The 24,341-nt window shown below is 43.2% G+C and overlaps 1 protein-coding gene across 2 annotated transcripts in view; it reads left to right on the top strand.

The window, feature by feature from the left end:
• Positions 1–24,341, top strand: part of inpp5a (inositol polyphosphate-5-phosphatase A) — a 172,897-nt gene that overhangs the window by 118,151 nt on the left and 30,405 nt on the right. For both annotated transcript variants that reach the window (XM_033612776.2, XM_033612777.2), the window contains exon 9: positions 6,412–6,496. In XM_033612776.2, coding sequence (XP_033468667.1) covers positions 6,412–6,496 — 85 coding nt within the window. The remainder of the gene's footprint in view (positions 1–6,411; positions 6,497–24,341) is intronic.

Here is a 24,341-nt window from a genome sequence, read left to right as displayed (position 1 = left end):
GGTCATCAGTCAACTGTCAGAGCTTCTCAAAGAGCCCTCCAATCTAAATGTTTCCCTTTAGGCTTTTCCCAGAACAACAGGCTGAAAGAGCAGAGAAAGGCCGGCTCATTTCCAGCCAATAGACATGTTGAGCTGCAAGAGGGAGGACTGGATAATCACAGGGAGATCCTCCATAAAGCCAGAATGAATTTATTAACCAGAGCAGTTTGTGTGTGTGTCCATGCCGAATGTGTCCAGAAGCAGCAAATATTTTGTTTACTGATGCAGCAGCTATTTGTGATTTATATTGTATAACAAGGTTATGGTGTGCCTGTACATGTGGGTGTGCTTGTGGGTGTGTGTGGTGCCACTGTGTGACTCTGAGCTGCCTTCTCACCCTGGGAGGCCTGCAGGAGCAGAGGTTAATCTTTCCCAGTGTCTCTCTGGTCATAGTGGGCCTGTTTATTTCTCTCTCACACATACATGAACACACACAGACACACACAGACACACACACACACACACACACACACACACACACCTCTGTGCTCCAGCAGTCACTCTGGGAGGGTGGGGGATAGACAGACATGGAGAAATCAGATAGACATAGGCCATTCAGAGATTTGTTGAGTTAACTTTGCCACCAGAAACCATGAAGTCCTCCTGTTAGCCAGACAAGTAAAACTACCTGATGCTCTAATATTGAGTAGACATTACATATACTGTAGATAAGAACCCTCCCAGTTAGTTTATTTCAGTATATTTTCCTTGTTTATTCTACCCTCATGATTCTATTTATTAGTCTATTTATAGGTGTCGCCACAATGCCAGAATTTCTACTTTAAAGATAATGACAAATGTACTGTCGACAGTATATCTACAGTAAAACCAAACTGAGTAATACAGTACCATGGTACACGACTAAAGCAGTCAAGCAGGGGGTTTCCCAAGAGCATGCAGACAGATTTTCATATTTCTTGGCTTTGTCTTTACATATAGCCCTCATTGCCTCATGTATGTTATCAGCTAATGCAAGCATGGCCAAATGTAACTTGTTCGGAGGCCCAAGGCAAAACATCCTACCAGGCACTATTGCTATTATTATTTATGACAGTCTTAACCAATATGCACAGAGACCCACAAACAAGACAAGTTTTTTGTGAAAAATTTCTGCTGAATAGAGCTTGAACCTATCATAATGTAACTCAATGCAGCCTTGTTAGTTGTTAGTTCTGGCCACCAGCTGCTAACGGCTAAAGCTAACTAGCTCTCCTTCTGCCGACTTCAACATGGATTTGTTGTTCACACTGTAACATTATCAGGAAAACAACAGGGTGCGTCCTCTGAGGTGTTGATAGTGAGTTTACGGCGTCCTTTTGTACAGAAGGGAAGACCTTTGTTTGTACCAGACATGTTTTCTGTTGTCCTTGGGATGACGGGACGACGTTGGTCTCAAGTCTTGCCTTTTAGCCTGCACAAAATTGATGTGACACAGCAAAAAAACATCAGCCCCTGTCATCAGTGAATGTCATCTAATTTGCTGATTGGCTGATGGCAGTCAACAAGGTGAATATCAGCCAATACTGATGTTCGGCCGCTAAATAGGTGCATCCCTATTTTTAATATGCATTTCCCCTTTTTATGAAAAAGCAGCAGCACAATATACACTGGAATAATAAAAGTGTTACTGTACAGCTAGGTTTTGGCACAGGGTCCCTTGGAAATTTAGGGACACAAGATTATAGTTTATGATGTACCTTACCAAAAACCAATTGACACACAGGGAACTTTGGGCTTTTGGGGCCCCCCAGTGTCTGAGACAAATGGTCACTTGGCTCGGCTGGTAATCCAGTCTTGAGGTGGTCTGGCATTCAGTTCTAGAAATTATAGACCTCCAGTCCCATTCAGAAAAGATTCCATGAAGTAGAGGCTCAGCAGACACCTCCTGGTGAAAGTTCTCTTGTCTGCTCCTCACATTATATCATAATTTAGCTCCATCTTTACCCAAAGTTGTCTTCCTCATCTTGAGTTTGTGTTGACAGTGCTGTTGGCTCGAGTTGACTTATTCCTTAACCTCTGTGTGACCGCAGCAACATCCTTGCACCCCCTCAGTACCCTATCTTCCCTGCATGGTGTTCTTGGTGGGGTGGGCGTTACTGAGGAGCTAGGGTGCTAACAGGGGGACGAGGGTAAGGCTGTCCTGCAGTGTCAAAGGTCCTGTCAGGGGCCACCCCTGGCCTATTCAGAAAGACGTCACCCAGCACATTCTTCACAATGTTAACATTCTCCCAAATTCTCAACATTTACTTACAATGGATGACTGCGCTCAGCCCAGCTATTGTGTGCAAAGTCGAATCTGAACGGCCAACTTATGGTAAGTCATCTTGTCAATATAATCATGACACGGCCCCCCGTTGCACCCTCATAATCTCATATAGACTGTCTTTTATGGCTCAGTTTGGCTGTCAATCACAGTGTGTAATCTGGCGAGGAGTCAGGGAGCAATTGAGGCTGGTGTGAAGGATAAAGATTTATAAGCAAGCAGGTTTTGTATGTGTTATTTTGGTATGAGTGTCATCTGTGAGACTGAGTTGCTGTCAGTGTCTGTGGTGCATATTTGGAGTCACAGGTGGAATTTTTGTGGCATTTTGTTCACTTCTATGACAGCATGAGTGTGTGTGTGAGAGAAAAGTCAAATCGGAAAGAGAGAATGTGCTGTGGTTGCTTTGTGCTGGTGGTTTAAGGAGCCTGGGAGCAGAGTCGGGGGCCATGTTATAAATTAGCGTCTGACCCCTGTCTTTGTGTGGCCCCTACGAAGGCCTGACGAAGGCCCCAGCCCAAACCACAGTGAGAACGGCCCTTGTGAAGAGCCTCTTTCAGGGGTGTCACTGCGCGATGAATTGGCCTAGAGAAGCATGTTTATAGACTGTGTAAAGGAGTGCGTCTTTGTGGGAGAATGTCACTGACACTGTTACAGTTTGCCTGAATGAACTGTGATGACGAGGCTAATGGGGCCCCCGCCGAGGGTGAGGGTCAGCAAGGGGGGCCCCCCAAGCTCGGGACCCCCCACCCTCAGGCCCTTTTCACGCCCAGTAGCTGTAGCTAATGTTGCAATTCTTCGTTCCCTCAACAAAGGCCAAGAAAAAAGTCAACTTTCACACCAGCGGGTCACCATGAGTGCTTTAGGAAATGATCGTGTAAACAGAGTGTTACCTTCTGACCTGTGGCTGATACCTTGGAGCAGCAGACAAAACAGCCAGGCTGCGGGTATTAGACATGGCTGTTAGCGGGATAAAGCTACAGGACACAGAGGAGGAAGACCTCTAGGCTCTGGAGAAACACACATAGACTCTCTCACATCGTATTTCCTTGCCCCACTTTTTACCCACCCTCTTCTCTTACTCCCTATTCACTTTTTAACCCATTGAGTTTGTACAGATTACCGACTGAAATGTAGTAAAACCGAATTTGGGTTTTATTACATTTACTTTTGCTTAAATTCTTCACTCAAAGCAGCAGGTGACGTGGTAAAGTCTCTGTTAGCACAAGGACTACAGGAGTTCCCACGCCTGTAACAACTGCACTGACGCCCGTGTGCAGCCATTTTACTGCCCTCCATTCGAGCCAATGGGATAAACTGGCCACTAACCCTGTTTGAATAGAGCTGAGTCTCTTAGCACCAGGATGTAAGGTCATTAATGACATTAGTCCCAGTTTGAGTATATAAATGAGCTACGACACACACACACACACACACACACACACACACACACGCACAAACAGTACAAACAGTATTGTTTGTGTAACTGATAAAGCATTTAGCAGAATCATATCTATAGTGATATGTAGTGAGTCAAATTTTATGGGTTCATTGTTGTGCTCAGAAATCCATGTCTACTCCTAATATAGGCTAGACTCTATGTTCCTAAACCACTGATCGTTTAAGGATCCTTTTGGGATCAGTGCTGTTAATACAGCCATGTATCGGAGACAGGTTTTCCTTATTTTTAAGAAGATATTAGAGCAAGCATCTCTAGGCAAAATACTGTGATAAAGCATGACATACATTTCATCACCTCTTCATTTCTGCAAGTGTCTGTGCAAAAACTTGTGAGACAAAACTTATCTGACACTACTGTCATCAAACTAGAGGCTGTTTAGTATTAGTACAATAAGTTAATAAATCACTTAGTTGATCAGTAAAAAAGTTTTTGCAAAAAAAGTTTCACTGGCTCCAGATTCTCAAATGTGATGATTTGCTGAATCCTATGGACTTTGGGCCATTGGTCAGACAAAAAAGTAATTTGAAAATGTCAAATTGCGATTTGGGAAACTGCAATAGGCAATTTTTAATATTTTGTGATATGTAATAAAGCAAACCATTAATTGTTTACTTGAGAAAACAATCATTTCTTGCAACCCAAATTGCAACTACAATTAGGATCCATATTACTCAAATAATAGATACAAATGCTAGATCTCATTGTGAAGCCCTTATTCAGTCCTGTATAACTGCAGGAAAGTATGAAGCAGAAGTCCATCATAGATGGAAGAGTCTCGGAAATTAATAATCACATCAATCATAACCATGAAATTTTAGTTGGCATTTTGGAGATGAAATTCTAGATGTGGTTCCCATGTTCCTGTTGACCCCTGTTGGAAATCCTATGAGATAGAAAGACTGTGTCATTCCTATTAAATATGGGATGTTTAAACGGGATGTCAAAGTTACATACTCTCTATTTAATATGATGGCTGCGTTCCTGGCCCCCTTACTCCAGTCACCTTCTCCTCCCTGCCATTCCCTCTCTCTGCCTCATAGAGGAAGAAGTGGCCATGCTTTACGACAGCCGGCCAAAGCCGAGACCCACCGCTAAGAAGAGGCTTCTTCTCTCTTTACGGCCCCATAAATATATTGTTATCTGGGCCTGGGAAGTCCACGGCGAGATTTATCCGCGTGGTTAGTGGAGATAGCGAGCCAAGCATCCTGAATCATTAATTACACAAGAGGCTGTGCTATGTCCACCTTAATTCCCTATCTCTGCTCTGTAGAAGAGCCACTTTTAAGTAGGTGATGAGGCATGGGAGTTAATTATATGTCGCTTAGGTGCATTTTTTCCTTTTTTTTAAGCAGTGGGATGCTGGCGCTGTGGCGAGGTTCTGGAGATTTGGAAGTCGTCCATGAGAGAGATGATCTAAACTCTATGAATCCTCTGACACTATACTTAAAAAGGCATTGCATACAGTGCATTAAAAACATTTGCAATACAATAAATGTGCCAGATTAAAATACCCTTGGGAGGCTTCAACGCAATCAAGAGTCACGTTAGGTACACGCCAAGTGAAGCGGAGCCTGTGGCAGCATGAGTGGATGGGGTCCTTCTGACTCTCAGTCTAAACCCATAAGCCCAGCAACAAATCTACAGAATCAGTTGATCTGATCTCTGAGGCAGCTGCCATCAATGTCACTGCTGGGTACATGACCAACATAGAGAATATCTTCAGGATTCATGTCCTCAGGGTTGGGGCTGGTTAAGTCTAACTTTGATCAGTTAAGAAAAGTGAATTTTCTTGGACATCAAAGCAGATTATCAAAGGAAATTATCGGGCTTTATTGATTTAATTGTGGTGTCAGCTGAGAATTAATCATTTGAACTGAAAGCATGTTTACTTGAACCCCTGCAAAAGATCTGAGCTCTTTCTCTCATTCATTAGTTTTCACATAAATAGCCGCACGTAGGAAATAGCAAACATGTTAAGCTTACCTTGTAGAGCGAGCACCTGATATAGGCTGAGTCCTTCTCTGCACCATCAAAAAAGGGGGAAAATGCCTTAAAAAACTCAAATATATCACTAAATTTGCACAATATGTGGTTTTCTTGAGGGCAAATACAGTAACATTGGGATAACATAAATGAGACATCAATTTTCCAGGTTTTAATCTCAATCACAGCCATTTTTTTCGAGGCTTTTAAGGTTATAAGCAGTTTAGACAGCTGTGTCTCCTCGTAGGCCTCCTGTTGTTCCTGCAAATTTACATTTGAGATTGCATGTTTCTATTATTTTCTTTATCTGTCCACCCTGTGTGCTCTGTGGTAAATCATGAATGCCGTAAGACTCATGCACCAGACCGTTGTGTCAGACCACAAAGGTGAATATAGTGTAATCAAAGTGTTAAAACCACCAGGTGGTGCTATGGCCTTCATGAACTAAATACCCTGAGGTCAGGGGAATCATGACACACTTTGACCACTACTGGTTATGTTCATCAACATGCTGGTTGTCAGGATCTTTATTGTTCATTAGAATGTGCTTTTAGAATTTAGGATGTTTTGGAAAAATGATTTTAAGATGCCCTGCCAGCAGCCATCAAAGAGGTTATGATGGCACTTTAAAACACTGTCACTGACAAATGGTTGTAATGTTTTTCAGGATCACGGACCAGCGGCATGAGAGGTTGCCATATTTTGTCTTTGGGGACTTTAACTTCAGGTTGGACTCGAAGCAGGTTATTGAGGTGAGTGTTATGGAAGGCTAATTGTGAAGATGATGTGCGCCATAAGGGGACATTTGTGCACAACTGTTTGGCAATATACCGTATGTGGTCAAGCGCTATCAAACTCGGTGATATAAAGTGAATGTGTGTGCTTGTGTTTGTGTGTATTAGAGGGGGACTGCAATATAGTAAAAGTGGTTTTAGTAGCCCACTGTCTCTTTAGAGTTATGACTCATTAAACGCTTCACTGTTGCTGGCCCAGCTGTGTTTGCCAACTGAGCCTCCAAGTGCATTGTTATGTTATGGTGCCATTCACTGCTCTTTCTCTCTCCCTTCCTCTCCTGCTCCCCCCCCCCCCCCTCTTTCTTCCTCCTTCTCCTCCTCTTCTTGGTGCAAATGAGGCCAGTGAGAGCCAAGCATTTTCCATGAGATGGGGGGGTTAGTGGCATAACAAGTCATAAAGGCCCACCACAGACAGTGGTGTCCTATGATAACAGAGTGGGAGAGCCACTTGTTGGCCAATCCTCTCCCTCCTCACCAGCACAATGGCCCTCGAATCAGTGGGCCTGTTCAAGGTGTGGGCATTGTTCATTTCCACCAGAGTCCCATTGAGGAGAGAAGGGAAGAGGAGGGAAGGCTTTCTGAATGGAGGGGTTTTGCTCAAATGACTTAGGAAGGACTTCACTCTGTGTGGCACAGAAGCAGAAACCTTTAATAGTTCAGTCATCCGGCCACTAGGGGGGCAGTAAATCACCATCAGCTAAGCGGGATCAGCAATCTATCAGGGGCATTGATTGATTAGCCTCACAGTTTGTGCAGTAGATTTGATTTTGGATCAGTAATTGGGTCACATTAACGGACTGATCATGTGAACATGCATTGCTTTGGGACTAATACATCTCAGTACAGGATCCACAACAGCAGATGTGCAAACACTGAGGCTATTCAGAAACCAACTTTTGCAATTAAATGTCACCTGGCACACATTTAGGTCGCCACGGTGATTCGAAAGCAATGATAGACTGTTTTATATCTCATCAGCTTTGCTGTGATGAAAGACACTGTGCTCTACACATTGAAATGTATAAACATGTTTTATTAAGTCACTTTCACAGTGGACAAAACACTCACTAACACCCACAAACGTCTGGTTTTTGTATGTAATGGGAAAGATTATAATCTGCATTCATTCCCCAGATAAATGACATGAAGTAGTCGTGGGTATTTTTTGCCTCCAGCTCTGATCAGCTTTGATTAGCAGTGATGGAAATGCGACACCTGGGTGGATGTGCTAATTGTATCCCTTTTGCCAATGACCTGCTGCTAGAAAAATCTGTCTCTGTCCAAGCAGCGCTCAAACATCTTTCAAAACTCAGTCAGCACCAAGTTTTAGAGAGTGAATAAAGAAATAACAGATGTGAAAAAGAACCACTATAACATCTCACTGGCCCCCATGCTGCTTTCTACTGTTTACTAACCTATTTTTGGGCCTATCCGCAACATTGAATGTCACACACAAGAGAAAACGATTACACCTATTTTTATCCAGGTATCCTGCATTTACATACATATACACACTAATGGTGGTGAAAAAAGGGGATAAGAAATATGTGTTCTCAACGCCAAAGATGGCTGGCAACATGACTGCATTAAGCTGGAAGGAAATCATCCAATCAAACCGAGTCAGATGAGATGATTTGGAGCTTGTCCGCGTTTATCCCGTATAGCTAATCTAGATAACTCTCTCCTCATGTTTCCTGTCTTGTCCATGCTGTTCTGTGGTAGGTAAGCACTCACCCTTTCCATGTCTCGACCACTCTGAAATGCTGTTTGAGTGCAGGAGGGGTCATGACCCCTTTTCCAGGGATGTGTTAGGCTTGCATCGGTGTGTGTCCATCCTTGCCCCCTCTCCCCTCCACACAGCTCCTTTCTTATGCACCTTGGCCCCATTCACATACACATCCAGAGCGAATACACACACACACAAATACACACACACAAACCAATTTGTTAGACCAAATGAATCTGATTGATTCACCCCGTTTAAAGGGGTGTGACAGCAATGCAGGGGGGCCTTTTAGACTTCCCCTCAGGAAGTTAGAGCTCAGGGCTATGGCATAAACCACACACACGCGCACATACCTAGACATTTAAGCTTAATGAGGGTTCCTCAAACCTGCCAACCATTTAATGGGGACAACAGAAAAGGCTGATGATGTCATCTGTGCGAAATGTGTCGTTAGAGGGGCAGCACTGCTCCATATAAACCCATCCTGCGCAGTGGTCAACCTGTCTGATTTAACAGTGACCTTTGTGTGAGTGCCAGAGAGAGCTGTGATGTCACCAATAAACAAATGGGTTGCAACCTTTGCGCAGGATGTAACTCACAGCCGGGAGGCTGTTTTAAGCCCTTTAATGACAATTAATGTCAACAGGACAATTAGTGCACATCCAGTGAAGTGCTTAACTGTAGATGGGCTGGTGGTGGATCGATCGTCCATACTTATCCGAAGATTGATTCCGACACAGAGAGGCCGCGTCTCATCCTCGCTGTCTGAGTCTCATTTTTTTGCTTTTCTCACTATTCTCTCTCCACTTTGGATCGATAGGAAAGGACCCAAAAAAGCTATGCCGATGAATGGACACTTTTGCTGTGTTAAGTGGACTAAATAATTGCAAACTACTTGCCTTTTTAATTTGTTGAACACCACGGACAACCCTCAAGCACCCATAGAGATCACTAGGCCCCACTTTGAGAGTCACTGGATCAGAAAATACTCCAGTACATTTCTCTACAGCTGCACGCTACACCACTTCTCTTCTTCTCTGTCTCTGGTCCATTGTGGGTGACTAGACTGTGGACAACCACTAGCCACTCCCCTGTCACCCATCCTGCCTTGTGGGTGGGTGGATGGGACAGGGGGCATTCTGAGATGTATCCATGTGTGTACAGAAAAGGAGGTGGGTTTGGAAGGGGGTGGTTTTGTTATTGTCACAGGGCAAATTCCAGGTGGCAAATTCCTGGCATGCTTGCGCGGCAGGATCAGTAACCAAAGGCCTGCGGTCGCCCCCCTCCTGCCCGGTCTGGGCAACCCCATTAATTGTGTCCGACAGAGGGAATTGGTTTCAATTGACCCCCATTCAGCGGCCCTTTGACTGGCAGACAAAGGACACAGCCACGTGGAGACTAATGCTAGGGCTGAGCAGCCTGGAGGTGGTCCAGTCCCCTCCAACCTTCTCTCTCCTCTCCCATGGGTGTGATCAGGCTTTGGCTTGATCATGTTTTGCATCGGTGCTGATAAAACAGGAAAGCGCAAAGGAATGGTTTTGAAGATTTTGTCTGGTGAATCAGATACGTCACAGCCGGCAAATTCTTTTAATCCCACGCAGAGCACTCGTGTTCAAGGCAGCAGTGACTTACTGACTAAAGATGCAGGGCATGTTGTCCTAGACCTGTTGCAATTAAAGGGATCCTACTTGACTGTCAAGTTTTCAAGGAGGTTGATATTGTCTAGTTCATGTCTGATATTGTCTAGTTCATGTCTTAATTTGAACTTTAACCAGTGTGATGGGGCAGACAGGTCTACAGGAGACAATATTGCTACAGGAGGTAAAGGTTAAGCATGCTTCAACTGCCTCACAAGGAATAGCAGGCCTGTCCGGTGCTCTCAATATCAGGAGAAAATTCAGAAATGAAGTCCAAATTATACTGGAGCTCATGGATTAAACAAACATTACAAAAAAGACTTAAGTTTCGACGCCATTAGAGTCAGGTCGTTGTTGCAGGTGTAAGTGATCAGAATCACAGTGGGACCAAGCAGGAGTAGGATGGCAAACCTGTTGGTCCAGACAGGTGATTAAGAAAATAGTCCCATACCAACACTTATCACTGCCAATATGTATTATTTTTTACAGTAACAATAAGGTTACAATCATAATAAAGTAACCCCTAAAAAAAAATCAGATCATAGAGATCTGTGTTCTTTCAGCCTGTCAGACCGAAGCTGAGCAGCGCCAGGTATGAAGCCAGTTCACATAACCCTTGTTTACCTGTTCACACCTGCAGCACACACAGATTTTCCTTAGTCCCAAGCTTCAGTCAGGGGGTGGTGTGTGTGTGTGTGTGTGTGTGTGTGTGTGTGTGTGTGTGTGTCCCTTGAGGTGGCCGTGAATCAGCCGTGTCGATGACAGGCTCAGGGCTCCGTGCCTGGACTCCTAGTATATTTAAAATCCCTCCTAATTAAACTTAATAGAATGTAAATTTAATATCTGCAGAGATTGTGTGCTGCTGGCCGGCCTGCTCCAATTTAAGGATTGATAGAGGCCAGCGGGAAGGTTAATTGCTGACTTGATCTACTGTCCCTGTGACACGGTGTGGGGCTGTTTTAATTGGGGCTGATCTGCTGCTACATGGACAGATTTCATTAGGCTAGCTGGCCTCTCCCTGACTGGAGAGAGGTTTGGATCAGCGCCCCCTGTCTGCGTCTGCAGGAGGCGCAGAGGGCTGGACCAGGCATCAATCTTCCTTCCTTTGTCCTGTGTCCTTTCTCTCGCTTGAGCAGCATGAAATTAAAGGTGGGGCCCTAGACTAGCCCCACTCCTAATGAATGCTGTAAAATGCTCAGTAATGACAGGCCAGCATGATAGATCAGTCATTTTTCACACCATGGAGTTACTCAACGTACACGCCCATGTCAACAGAGATAGAATTATAAGAAAGCAATGTTTTTGGAAGACACGTGAAAGATAGATATTGCCGTGAATGCCATTTTTATTCATGTTTAAGGCTGCATGTATGTGCATGGTTTTATACAAGAAGGTCTGGGAGGTTTGCTTGTTATTTTTGTACATTTACGATCTATTTATAGATGTTAAATTTGCATTTTGGAAGAAGTATCATTGCATTGATCTTGTCTAAAAAGTGTTATAGAACTTAAGACAGACTAAAGGGACTGTTTGTTTATCAGAGAAGGGGGGTGGCTGGGGTGTGACTGAGGGTTGTTTTTTTTAATTTTATTATTATTTTTCTTTTTATCTTGACCTTCCCTAGAGCTACAGATATTTTTTTCTTAAGCCTCCCTGAGTGACAAGGGAAAAATGCATGACCCTCCATCCACCTTGAATAACTATATTATTTGTATTCACACCAAATATACAGCATGGAGTGTGAGTTATCACCAAAACAGACAGCTAATTTCTTCAGCTAAATGCAGAAATCCTCCTTACAAACTGCATCATCATCATCATCATCATCATCATCATCACACATGTGCACATGCACACACAAACACTAGGCAGTGTGTACATATTACGACCATTTTCCCAAATAAACTGTAACATACACAACAGTGGCAGCAGCGGTCAGAATAATTTTAGTAATTTGGCATGACTGGCCATAATTAGATTTTAAAAAGATCGAAAGTTAAAAGTTGAAAACAAAGTCCTGAAGTTAAGAAAAAACCTATGTCATGTATGCAGAAGCACAACATTTAATGTTTTTTTTTTTTTTTTTACAGGATTTGGTTAGTGCAAACAGTTTATTTCTGGCAGAATTTTAAATGTAACTTGCAAAATAAAGTGATTTTGACGAAAATATCATTATTCAAGCTTAGCTTTAATTAAATTACCAGACCGATGTTTTTTGTCACACATTCAAGGGCAGCCAGAAACTGTTTTCACTCTTTCTAGCAACAGTAAATGGTGTAATTTTGGCCATTTAAAAAAAAAAAAACATGCCTTACAAACCTGTAAATTAATACAAAATACAATCATTTAAAGTTGCATGTCCCTCCCCTAAGCCAAAATAAAAAACACAAGTCCCTCCCAGTGCTTAAAAATAATTTGACATGCCTCCCTTGTTTTGCATTCCCCCTCCCCCTTCATAAATAATGAACAGTCTCTAAGTGATTAGCTATCTCGTAGTGTAATAATCTGCTTCAGTTTTTATAAATAATCTGATACTGTTGATGTCGCTGTTTAAGTAGTGGAAGGAAAATCTAAATATGTAATCTGTGCACGTTACCTACAGTCTCTGTGCTGCTCCTCTAGTTGAAACCGACGTGAGTTCATTACATAGTTGATGGCCATTGTCCTGGCTGCTGAACCCAGTCTGGGTAAATAATTTTCACCAGTAAAGGGTAAACAATTTTCCCTTTTTAGCCCGACTTTGACTAGCATGTGTGTATCTGGCCAGCTATAAATCAAAAGGCGGCCAGTGTAATTAAGTGTACACTACATTAGTCAGGCTAATTAATTTTGGGGGCCATCCATCCATTAACCAGCGGGCCAGCACTGATTGGGCCTCTGTTCTATGGAACCCCTGACACTAGGGACTGCGACCCGCCTTGGCTGCCCTCAGTTTCCCCAGATACACTCGTGCATTTACACCCTGAGTCACAGATGTATACACACGCATACACACACGCCAGCCCTTGTGTACTTAACCTGGTATTTAAAGCTTATTACAATAAATTTGACAGTTTTTGTGTCATAACTCTTCAGAACAGTGTTCTCTTCTTCCTCTTTACTTAATTTATGGGTTAAATACGGAGTATTTTCAAGGCTCAACTTACTGAGAAGAGTCATTGAGTGTTGCATATGACCGTTTTATTGCTAGGCCAAATTGCAACGACAAATCCTTTACATGGTGTGTTGTATCTACTAAATCAATATACTTTTCTGTGGAAGACAACCCACCTGACACTGTCTTAACTGTCCTGATGCAGTAAACCCCACCCATTTACCACACACCTTGCAAGTTAAAACAAGTTTATTTACACCTACTATCTGACCCCCGCCTGTTTATGGCCACACAGGTGAAGCCTGTAATAGAGATGTTTCCACACAATACAATAAAGGCATATTATCTTGCTAGAAGAGTCCAATCTATCACAATGAGGGCCCATTATATCACAGATAACCCATCTGGATATAGAGGGAGACTATTCCCTCTAGACAACAGCGCCTGTTCTCTCTCTCTCTCTCCTCTCTGTTTGCTTTCGATGCTAATGAATACAGCGCCGAAGACACAGAGGAAAAAAAGAGTTCAGCTATGAGGGCGTAACTTGAGCGATGCAGCTTTGATGGGAGCGCTGTCCATATCATTAAAACGCTGGCAAATGAAGAACAAGCAGTGGCTTCTGTTGGTCGTGCTCATTAACAACAGGCCGTTTGAGCCCGGCGCCAGCCATGCTATTGCCATTGTGTACTCGGAGGGGGGTAGGGGGGTGGATGGCACTGTGACTGGCAGCTGGGAACACCATGCCAACGGTGGGATGGCGTGACAAACCAAGCCAAGGATGAGCGCAGAGCCTGGCACTATCAGGGCCTGGGAGGCCACATTGCCTTGTAGGCCCCTAGGGTTGGCCCCGGTCAGGGACGTAACCTGAGTTACCCCTCAATCATTTACCACTGCTGTCCTCTCCTGCTGGAGCCAGTACTTTTACTGCAGACCTTGCTGCAGAGCTGTTGCACTGTCACTTCTTCTCCCAGGATAGTTTTATAGTTTGACAGTAGAGGAAACGACATAAACAACTTGCAGTATGTTTGATACCTCCAAGTAAGATTTGTCAGTGATACTGTTAAAGCACATGAGATGCATAAAGTGAGATTTCCTCAGTGCTTACAGCTGTGTTGTGATGAGCCAAGTCTGTAATTTTTAAAATACTGTCATTTAAAATACAAAAGCACTTGTGCACAACTTGACAGATTGAAATGTGCCGAAATGTATGCATTTTCCTGTGGTTGTCCCTCACTCTCCAAAACATTCAATCACTTACACTTAAATTTATCTTCTCTTTTACTTTGTCGTGTCATCTTTCCAGTCTGTCTTTCCCCCATAATGCTGTCTCTCTCCCCTGTCAGAAAATGTATATGACAACTGACATCTCGAAGACAAAGAGAAAATTTTCCACACGCTGCCTCACCCATTGCTGATTTTTTTTAAAAAATGTATGTGTCTTTAAGATCGCAACTCCTCCGATGCACCTGTCATGCATTCAGCTGTGCAGAAATTAAAAACAAAACAAAACAGCATGTGTCATCAAAACAGGGCCAAAAGTAGGCAAATAATCACCTGTTGTTTTCCCAATTTATCAGTGAATTGTTTGGTCTGTGAAATGTCACAAAGTACAGAAAATGTCCTCTACGATTCACAAAGCCCAGTGTGGCATCGTTAGACCAAAACCCAATCTGTTTATTATCAAAGAAAATGAAGTAAACCAGTAAATATTCATATTTTAGAATCTCGACCCAGCAAATTTTTAGTAGTTTTGCTTCAAAATGAGTTGCACAATTATCAGTTATCAAAAATTGTTGCAGTGGAATTAGATGTTGATCAGCTCATAGATTTATTAGCCAATGGTTTCAGGTCTATATCAAATCATTCCTACAATGAAAAAACACAAGTTGTGAATCATCTTTCAGGGCGCTTCATTTGCACAAAAATATCCTGTACCGAATCAGTCAGGTAGAGCAGATTATGTACAGTGTATCAACATGTTGCAAACACATGGACATTAAACTGATAAAGGCATGTTGCAAGATAATACATCCTTAGATACCCCTGAGTACTGTATCAGTGTAAGGATACCAAACACTTCATGTAAGAAAGCTGTGCAATGTTTTATATCATGCAATGAAACTATTTACAGTTGTTTTTAAATTGACAGAGATAAGTCTCTTTGTGTTTTGCATTCATAAGCATCTATGATGCGGTTGTCAAGATTATGCAAACAATATAAATATTCCAAATCTAATTAGTGAATAATCTGATCAGTCTGTAAATTCAAGTGGACTCAATACTCAATCAATGTCTTTTTATTTAATCCACCACACAATGCAATCTCTCTATAAATCATGAATAATCAACTTTCAGTCAGTCTGTGTCTTTCTTTATCTCTTGCTTTATTGATGGTTTGTCTTGTCCTCTGTTGGTCACAATGGACCCCTGCCTTTGAAATCACAAGGAGGAACACCAACAGCTAACAGTGATGCTGTTATTTAGTCCAGATGAAATGTGGCATAAACTGTGAAGGATAGGGATCTCTTTGTGCCTGGTACATAGTGTCCGACTTGTATGATGTCAGTCTATTTTGACTAATGCAGTCCTCAGCCTTTGTAGAACAGAGCACAATAATTGTTTTTTTCCTCTCTGAAGGATGGAGTGGTTGCCAAAATAACACATGTTGTCTCTGGGGGCTGTGTGCAAACATGCACTCACATCGTGTCCTTTGCTATTTTCCAGCATTCTAATCATTTGTTCTAATGCATATGCAAAAAACATGCACATGACTGAATTCACAGCCTCCTCAACAAGTTGGTCATGTTTTTTCACACTATTAAAATCAGGCAATTCCTTAACTCACGGTATGTTTGTTGGCCATTGCAAAATGAAAAAGAAAAACAGATAAGTGATGATTAAACGCAGTGCTGTTGTTAAGGAAGCCGGTAGAAGTGCTTGTATTATTTAAACAACTTGGCCTACAGGTTTCCCAGTGTGAATCCTTACTGTCAGCAGCAGAGTGATGTTCCTACAGAATGGCTCATTGTAACACAGCTGTAAACCCAGTGTTGGCACCATGGGCTTTTAAACAACTCTGCCCTCTGACATTAAAAGTCGCTGGGCTCCATTCTTATCCACGCACAAATATCCCATCATATTTAAGAGGGCCCATTAAGGGCCACATTGAGAATTCATGGGCCTTTCTCTCACTCCCCCTTGTGTGATTTATCTGTGATGGCCATATTGCCGGCTCCTTTCAGAAGGAGTGGCTCCAGTTTTTGTCTTAGAGGAGGCCCAAAACAATACATTTCAGGCCCATTTCTCCGACAGGGCCTCCTCTTTCAGGGGGCAGAGAGAGCCGGGGCTGGCCTAACATCTGTTTGTGTCCAGAGCCAGGCGGGACCGGAGCACAGCGTGCCTCGGTGGCCCCCTTCTCCTCTCCCTGGGGGTCTTTGTTCCCGATTTCATGCTATCAGAGCGGCAGCATGTTTTCCTGCGCGGAGCTGTCAGGGGCATAAAAGGCCCTGAGTGGGGTCACATCAAGAGGGATGGGCATGAAAAATTGGTAAAATGTATCACAAAGCCCACCCACTAGATGGTTGCCTAGCGCCCTGTGGTGGGGTGTCAAGACCCCCTCCTCCTCCCCCCTCTGTACCTTCCTCTTTCCCCTTTCCTTGGCTGAATTACACCTCTCTCTCTCTCTCACCCTGGCGGACAAGCACATCATTTAGATGAAATGGTGCAAACAAATTAAAGGGTGGTGCTTCAAATGAATCAATGTTCTTTGTGTGTGAGGAGGGTTTTGTGCCTCTTCTCCTCCCAGTGCACCCTGGAAGCAAGATAGCTGGTCACCTGCCTGCCTGAAAAAGCCATCAACTGCTGTGGTAGCTCAGCTGTTGCTACAGAGACGAAAAAGAAATGTATTGTTATTTTTAAAAAACACTGGTGAAATCAGTGTTTTTTGTTTAATCTTAGTTTAACTAAGTTGCATATTTGTGGTATTTGCAGTAGAAAGGCAACGAGTTTGTTAACTGCTGAGAATATTCAAATGGTTGGTCTATGAGTTAATTTTTCTGCTCTTCAATTTACTGCACTGTGCACCAACCGGGTCCTTTGCGAGCTAGCTAGTAGTGCTGCTTATTCTGCAGTTACCCACTAGTATACTGTCCCGACCCAACAGCATTTTGCTCACTGTCCAGTGTCCCCCCAGGTTGCCCCTGTGAGTAAGCAGCTCAATTTTGAAATGCAAACATTGTTAGCTGTTTTGATTGTGTCAGCATGGTGAGTGGTGCTAACAAAGTTAACCATGCTAAAGGGGTTTTGTGGCTCGAAATGAAGCTCCTTACTTATTGGGGCTACCTGGGTGGAGACAGGAGGGTGGCCACCATGTTTCTGCAGAAATGCTGTCCTGCCACCAGGATGCAGTTACCAGCGGTAATCACCAAATGGGCAGCGGCGCTAGCTAGCTCCCACCCAGCTTGAATAGTGAACAGTGCAGAGTGGCCAAGGCTAACATTAGCTAACAACAGTGGGCAGTGGGCACCATGTTTCTGCATATTAATGCTGCTAGCTGTCTGTCAGCAAAGCCAACAGAAAAAGACATGTACAAAAATATTACACATTCACCACCTCTAAATGGAGAGCACTTTGAAATGCATCACCAGAGCTCACTGAGTCAGTGGAGCGCCTCACTAAAAGGAAAGGCCTCTTGTATTCATGTTATTTTGCTTTTTTTTTTTACTTAAAAATAATCAATTGGTTACCAATTGATGGTTGTCGGGCTATCGAAAGTAAAATTAACAAAATCTGACATTCCTAATTTGTAGTCTTGTTGATCGTGCTAATGAAGCACCAGCTTCACAGAATTAGACTTTCATTAATTGTTGGGCCCTGATCTCTATCGGATAGCAGACTAATGAACTCAACAGACTCTGCATTCCTATTGGACCCTCACTAATCACCAATCACTGATCGGGTCTTCAATATTCTGTAATTGACTCGGCAACAACAAATAACCTCACTGTATGTTTCCTTTAATTGATTCCCAGCTAAGAGCGACGGTGGAATAGGTAAATGAAATGAGTGCGGTGTTTTAAGGTGCTTAGTAAGTGTTTATACTCTATATCAATAGCTCTTCTGTTGGCCATGTTTAAATGTGCTACAGTGATTGCTTCACGGTTGGATGTGAATTTGTTTCCTCATTAACAGGATAAATGCTCTTTTTAAGTCAGAGGCGTTTAAAAGAAAACATGAATGGCCGCAGCGCTGCCGGCTACTCCTTCACATCACAAAGCCTCCTTTTGGAAACACAACAACTGCAGCTAACAACATTCAAATGAATGCCAGATAAGGATTGGCTATTGAGCAATTTAAGCATGCACGGCCTTATTGAGAGGTTAAGAGAAGCCGGTGCGTTAAACAGTCTTGCAGACATCTGCTGCGGTTGGTTTCAAAGTGCTGACTAAAAGTGGCAGGGGAGGTTTCTCCGATTAAATCTCTCATTAGGTTTTCTTTGTACAGGTGGCGGTAATGTGTCAAGAGCCCAGCCTGAGACAATGTCCTCCTCTTAGTAGGACTAATACGCCTCAGGAGAGCCCACCCTCCTTTTACTGCCACTACTTTACACAGAGACACAGTCACAATGAAGCATCTGGTGGCCTTTTCCTGTGTAGAAGGCTTTTCCTGGGCCATTGTGTCTGCTAGTGTGCATGTGTGAGAGAAAGAGACAGAGAGATCAGGAGGCTTAGTACATTTCTGTGGCTCAACTTGTGTTGTTTAACTTACTGTGTATTAGTATGAATCTTTTCTTAAAATGTTTGGAGATAATATCAGAACGTCTGTGAGTTTGAGTGGGTGGGCAAGGGCGTGCTTGTGCATCTGTGTGTGTGTCTGTGCAACCCCCCAGTAGTGGGAGGTCGCCGGGGTCAAAGTGATGAATTTTTATAGGCCTGTTCCCTGTGTTTCAGCCCTGTCCCTTTCTCTGCGCGCTGCACTGCCTCTCAAAGACAACCATGCAGGGCAATTTGTCCTGCGGGGCCCTGCAGAATGGGCCAGCAGAGAAGTTAAATACCAGGGGGGAACACACACACACACACACACACACACACAAAACATACACATACATTCAGTTTCTCTCTCACGCGCACACACCCCTCCGTCCTGTTGTCCTGAATGATTTGTGGCCTGTCCATTATCCATTCCAAGGGGACAAATGCTTTTGGCCACTTTCTGAAGGTAAAGCCAGAATGGCAGCCCTCAATGCGTGCCATTGTTTTTAGAGAAGTTTCCCAGATGTTATAATGCACAAGATAAATAGGGCACATTATCACTACCTTGCACGCCCTCTTACCTCTCCAAGCTCGCTTTTGGCGAGGGCGTGGCAGGTTAGTAGACCTCCTACAACGCGCACACACTGCCATCAAACCTCAGTGTCAGCTCTCACACAGCACAACGAGTTCATGGGAAGGGGTGAGGGTTCGTGTGTGAGTTACTTGCTGTTGGGGGTGACACAGGCCAGGTTTACTAGGGTCAACTGCTGACCAGCGGGTCACACACAGGCTAACTTTGCGGGTGATAATGCGTCCACTCTCACCTCTCCTCTATGTTGAATCCCTGTCCTGCCGTGTGTGTCAATGATGAATCCACAGTGTTTGGAAGCATTAAATTAGCCAGCCACAGGGAGAGAGGAGTGGATAACTCTGGCTTGTGTCCAGTCAGATGGGGTGGGGAGGGTCACAGCTGATTTACTGGCTTTCCTGTGTAATAGCTGGCAGGAAAGCAGGAGGCCGAATTTGTTGTTGCCTTCGTTGGATGCCCCCTTCTACCCGGCTCGGGGCAGATGTCGCAATCATGCATGCGGGACGGGCGTGATGAACAGTGGCGAACGGAAGAAAAGTGATCGGAGTGCTAAGCAATTCCCGCTGAACCTGCCAGCCCCGCTGGCACACCTTAACTCAGCTGGCAGCCCCGCTTTGCGTGGCAGCGAGAAAATAATGGCGTGTTCTGACAATGCCACTGCCCCTGCTGACACAAAGGGGAGCCCCTGTCCCCTGCCTCTGGTAATGAAGAATGAATAGTTAGCTCATTGTCCACTCATCCTCCTGTCTCTCTCTGCACACAGTCAAAGAGAATATGACTCTCTCTACCTAATTGAGGTTTAATCACTGAATTCTAAATGTGCTGAATGGATTATTATATTGGTGGAATGACAGTTTAGTGTGAATCATTGCAAGAGACTGGGGCGCAGGAGGGAGGAACATAAACCCCAGAGGAGTTAGGAGGAATTGTCTATTGGCTGGCACCCTCTTATGTCAAAAACATCTGCTACCTGTTCACACTTGTGATTCTTATTCTATTAAAAATACAAATTTTGCTGACATCTGCTAACCAGAGTATCAGAGTTTCAGCACAACTGTGTCTTCATCATATCGACAAAGTCATAAAGCAAATACATAAATTGTCAACCTAGAACACATCTTTAGATATTAAGTCAAACAGGACCTCAAATGTGGATCATAGTTCAAAGAGCTGGAGCTGAGGTAGCTAATGCTGACGTACCAAAAACCAGTGGTTCTGAACCTTTTTAATGCCAAGGACCACTAAACTGATACACATTAGGTCATGAACCCTCTTCTGATAAGATTTTGCTCTCAGATTCCCTTCATTTGAGAAGATGTTGGTTTTTAGATATGATTAAGACCAAATTCTGTAGCTAGTTGTAAACTACAGTTGAGCAGATAACTGTGGATGAGGTGATACTTATGATCAGAAGAGTCCCCCCTCTGACTGATACTCACATTGGGCCCACCTCTATACCTAATTAGATAATGAAAATAAAAAACTCCCCATTTTTCTGGCGACCCCCTGGAACTCCCTCATGGACCCCAGAGTGTCCCTGGATGCCTGTTTGAAAACCACTGCCAAAAACCAAACGTCGTAATTAAATATACTGTATAATGTACCGAAAAAGAGTTGCATGTGTACAAATAAATCTAGAAAGAGTATTGCTTTTGTATCTGAAGCCTGATATATCATATTCCATTTTGCCATAGAGCTCCATTGTTGTACAAAAACACATCAGTAAGCCACAGTGTTGCACTGAGTCACATGTTCCCTCATTACCATGAACACACATACTGTAGTTTATTTGGACTGATTCCCATATACACTGCCCTGCTGCCCTCAATACTCACTAAAGCACCAAATGTGATTTAATTTGCAGCTGGAAATGGTCCCCAACAAATGCACTATTTCCTCCTGTTTGAGTTGCATTTGCTCAAACCTAAAGTGCCCAGCTGTTTTATGAAATTAGTGAGCCTTTGTTTTTCAAATCAAACTATCTAAGATTTGCATCTGTAGTTTGTCTTTGAAATTGTTGCAGCATAATCTGTTATTGATTCTCTTCCCAGTAGTCTGTTTCTGAATGTTTACATGAAAAAAGACCTATGTGTGATTTACTCTATCAGGAATAGAAAGTGTTGTGTGTGGGTGTCTTACTGTTAAAGTTGGGCACATTGGATCATTTCCATCTGCTGGCAGGACCAGAGACAGAAGGCTTGAATGTGTGTGTGTCTTTGGTCTTTGAAGTGGGACAGATTGCTTTAACCTCTCTTCTAAGGAGAGCAGCTGGAATAGAGAGCTCCTTTAAACAGCCGCTTCCTCCTTCGACAGTCATGAGATTATCCTCCATTGGTGCACAAAGGCAGCGCCTTCCTCGGCAACCTCTCATCCCAGCCCCCCGGCCTCTGGCCCTCTACAAACACTCAGTGTTGACCTCTGACCCATAATGCAGAGATGTGATGCCAAGTCAGTTTGCAGGATTTAGTTAAAGAGCCCAGAGGAGTGAAGACATCCGTACTGTCCCCTGGACTACAGCTGCTTCTCCTGACAGCTGTCTGTTTTCCCATCGCTTGGTTTCCCCTCTCCCTCCCCCAGACTAATTGTCATGTATTTAATAAGGGGCCAATTGCAGCCAAATGAATTATGATAATATCATTTAGGGTGGTCAGTGAGAGTACGTCTCTGTGTAATGTGCTTAGGAGACAGGAGCTTTGAAGGGAAAGATCTGTTTCAGAGTTTCTGCATAAGCACCTGGACTCTGCTGGCAGTAGGAAGGAGACATCACCACATTGATATGGTCCTAAGTGACAGCATGGGATTCTCATTTTCCACATCTTGGTGTTTGGTGGGCAGATCTTATGACAGAGGCACTGGGGTGAGCGAAGACTGAGGCTTGGAGGATGTGTGTGCGTGGTTATGTGTGTCTGTGTGTGGTGTTGGATGAGGGGGATGTTTTTCACAAAGGATGACAGTAGGGAAGCTGTGATCAATCGGGTGCAATCAGCCACCACCAACTGCACTGACACACTGATTGGTTGGTCAGTGAGCTTATGAATGGATCAATCAGCCACATGTCAGCATCTAACCCTATGCAACAGTCCAGCTCAGTGTAGTATAATATACGGTTTAGCTTGTTTAGAATATAAATTGAAGAAAATATCTTTATCCTCTTCAGTTAGACGCTGATGGGCAAATTCACAATAGGATTGCACGGCTTCCGTGGCCTCTTAACCTGCACAAAAAAAACAAAAAGAAACCATGTCATTCTCAGAGCACTTGCAGAGGGTTAAATGAATTCCTAACTGCGCTGCCAAGCAAATAACATCTTGCTGCTCTTGTCTTTCTTCCAAATAAAACATGTTAATATCCCTACTTGTGATGAGGGAATATCCTCATTTGGATAGCTAAAAAGTTCTACTATTGTGATCAGGGATCTGAAGCTTAATTCTGAGGTTGCTCTGTAAATAGTTTTGTGATGAATAATGAATATATAACTTTTTATTAACCCATAATAATTTGTAGGTTTAAAAGAAGAACATCTGGTTAGTTCTGAGTACAGAAATGGATACAGATAATTTAGTTGATTGAATAGACACAGATAATGGTGTAGTTGCTCATCCCTAATATGCCTAGATTTGGTGCAAAATTGACACTTTTTTTATGCAAATGAGCCTCATTGCAAAAACAGTTCAAGTCACAAAGATCAGCACTAACAGCCACACAGTTGCAGGGACATTTTTAGCATCTTCAGAGAGTTGGTGGTAACTGAAGTGCATTGACATGACTTAGGTCCAGGATGCAGGTTCTCTCTGCCACATTTAAAGTTTTGAGGAATGCCTCTGCTTGTTGGTCAGGACCTGCAGCTCGCAGTCATGTCATGCATGTCTACAGTTTTCCTTTTCTTTCTGTCGTTGTTCTGCCAACTGTATTCTTGGTGCAAAGGCAACATTTATCCTTACACATATGTATAATTGCAACCAGACACAAAAAATGGCAAATTGTGCGAAGTTGCAAAACTTTATGGGCATGTTTGTGCCGTATTATCATTAGCAATATCTTTTGTGAATTGGACGTTGAGATGAAGAAGGTAGGTCGCAGGTGATGTGCAATTCATTGTGCTATCAGTGGCTGCAATCCATTCTTTGTATATTCTCCCCCTGAGTGTATCTAACACCCATCTTAAATTAATTATGTGTCTTCAGCTTTCTTGGCGCTCTTGCAGTAGGCCAAATATAAAACCTGCAGTGAGAATCATTAGTTTCCCCTGAAGCTAAAATAGTTGAATTCACCATGGAGTCTAGAGAGTAATTGTTCTGGGAAAAGACACTTTTCCCCACAAGAAACGGCAGCATTATCTAATTAGTCTTCTTTTTCTAATTGAGTCTTTCCTGCAGTGACACTCTTGGCACAAGTTCTAGGCTAACATGAATACAAAACCTGAGGTTCAATTATCTCCCTGAGAATGATGTCATCCCACTCTTCTCCAGGTAGATGTATGGTCTTCTGTCTGTTTGTATCCATGTGCATTTGCATGTACTTATGTAGCTGTACCAAATGTAGAGGACATATTCATGTGTAGTGATGACCATGTTTTGATCCAAGCCTCGTGTACCGGATTATCAAAATCATTTGAACATGAATGGAGGTGCTATTTCTGCCCTTTGGATATTGATGCTAATTGTGTAAGTAAGCAGTGTGAGCTCCTGGCCTCAGTGTTAGCTGCAGAGTGGCCAGGGATTTCTGCTTGACTGACTTTTGGATTTGCAAAGCGGACGGCAGAAGGGGGCTTGCTTGGAAGAATTACAAGAGCCCTGATGCTTGGAAAATCCAAAAACATAAAGGGTCTTTTAGGGAAAAAATCTTTTTAACATTTCAAACCTCAGCTTTTGCTACACTGTCTAGAAATATTGTAGTTTTTGTCACTTTGTATTTGATATTACAAGAACATTTTATCAAACGTGCATCACATGACCACATTTGCTGCAGTTGGCGCTAATCAAATTTGGCAAAAATGACTTTCTGTGG

The sequence above is a fragment of the Epinephelus lanceolatus genome, chromosome 17, assembly GCF_041903045.1.
Source record: "Epinephelus lanceolatus isolate andai-2023 chromosome 17, ASM4190304v1, whole genome shotgun sequence".
In the NCBI taxonomy this organism is placed as follows: domain Eukaryota; kingdom Metazoa; phylum Chordata; class Actinopteri; order Perciformes; family Serranidae; genus Epinephelus; species Epinephelus lanceolatus.
Note: the sequence above shows the minus strand (reverse complement) of the source record. Positions and strands in the feature narration are given on the sequence as shown.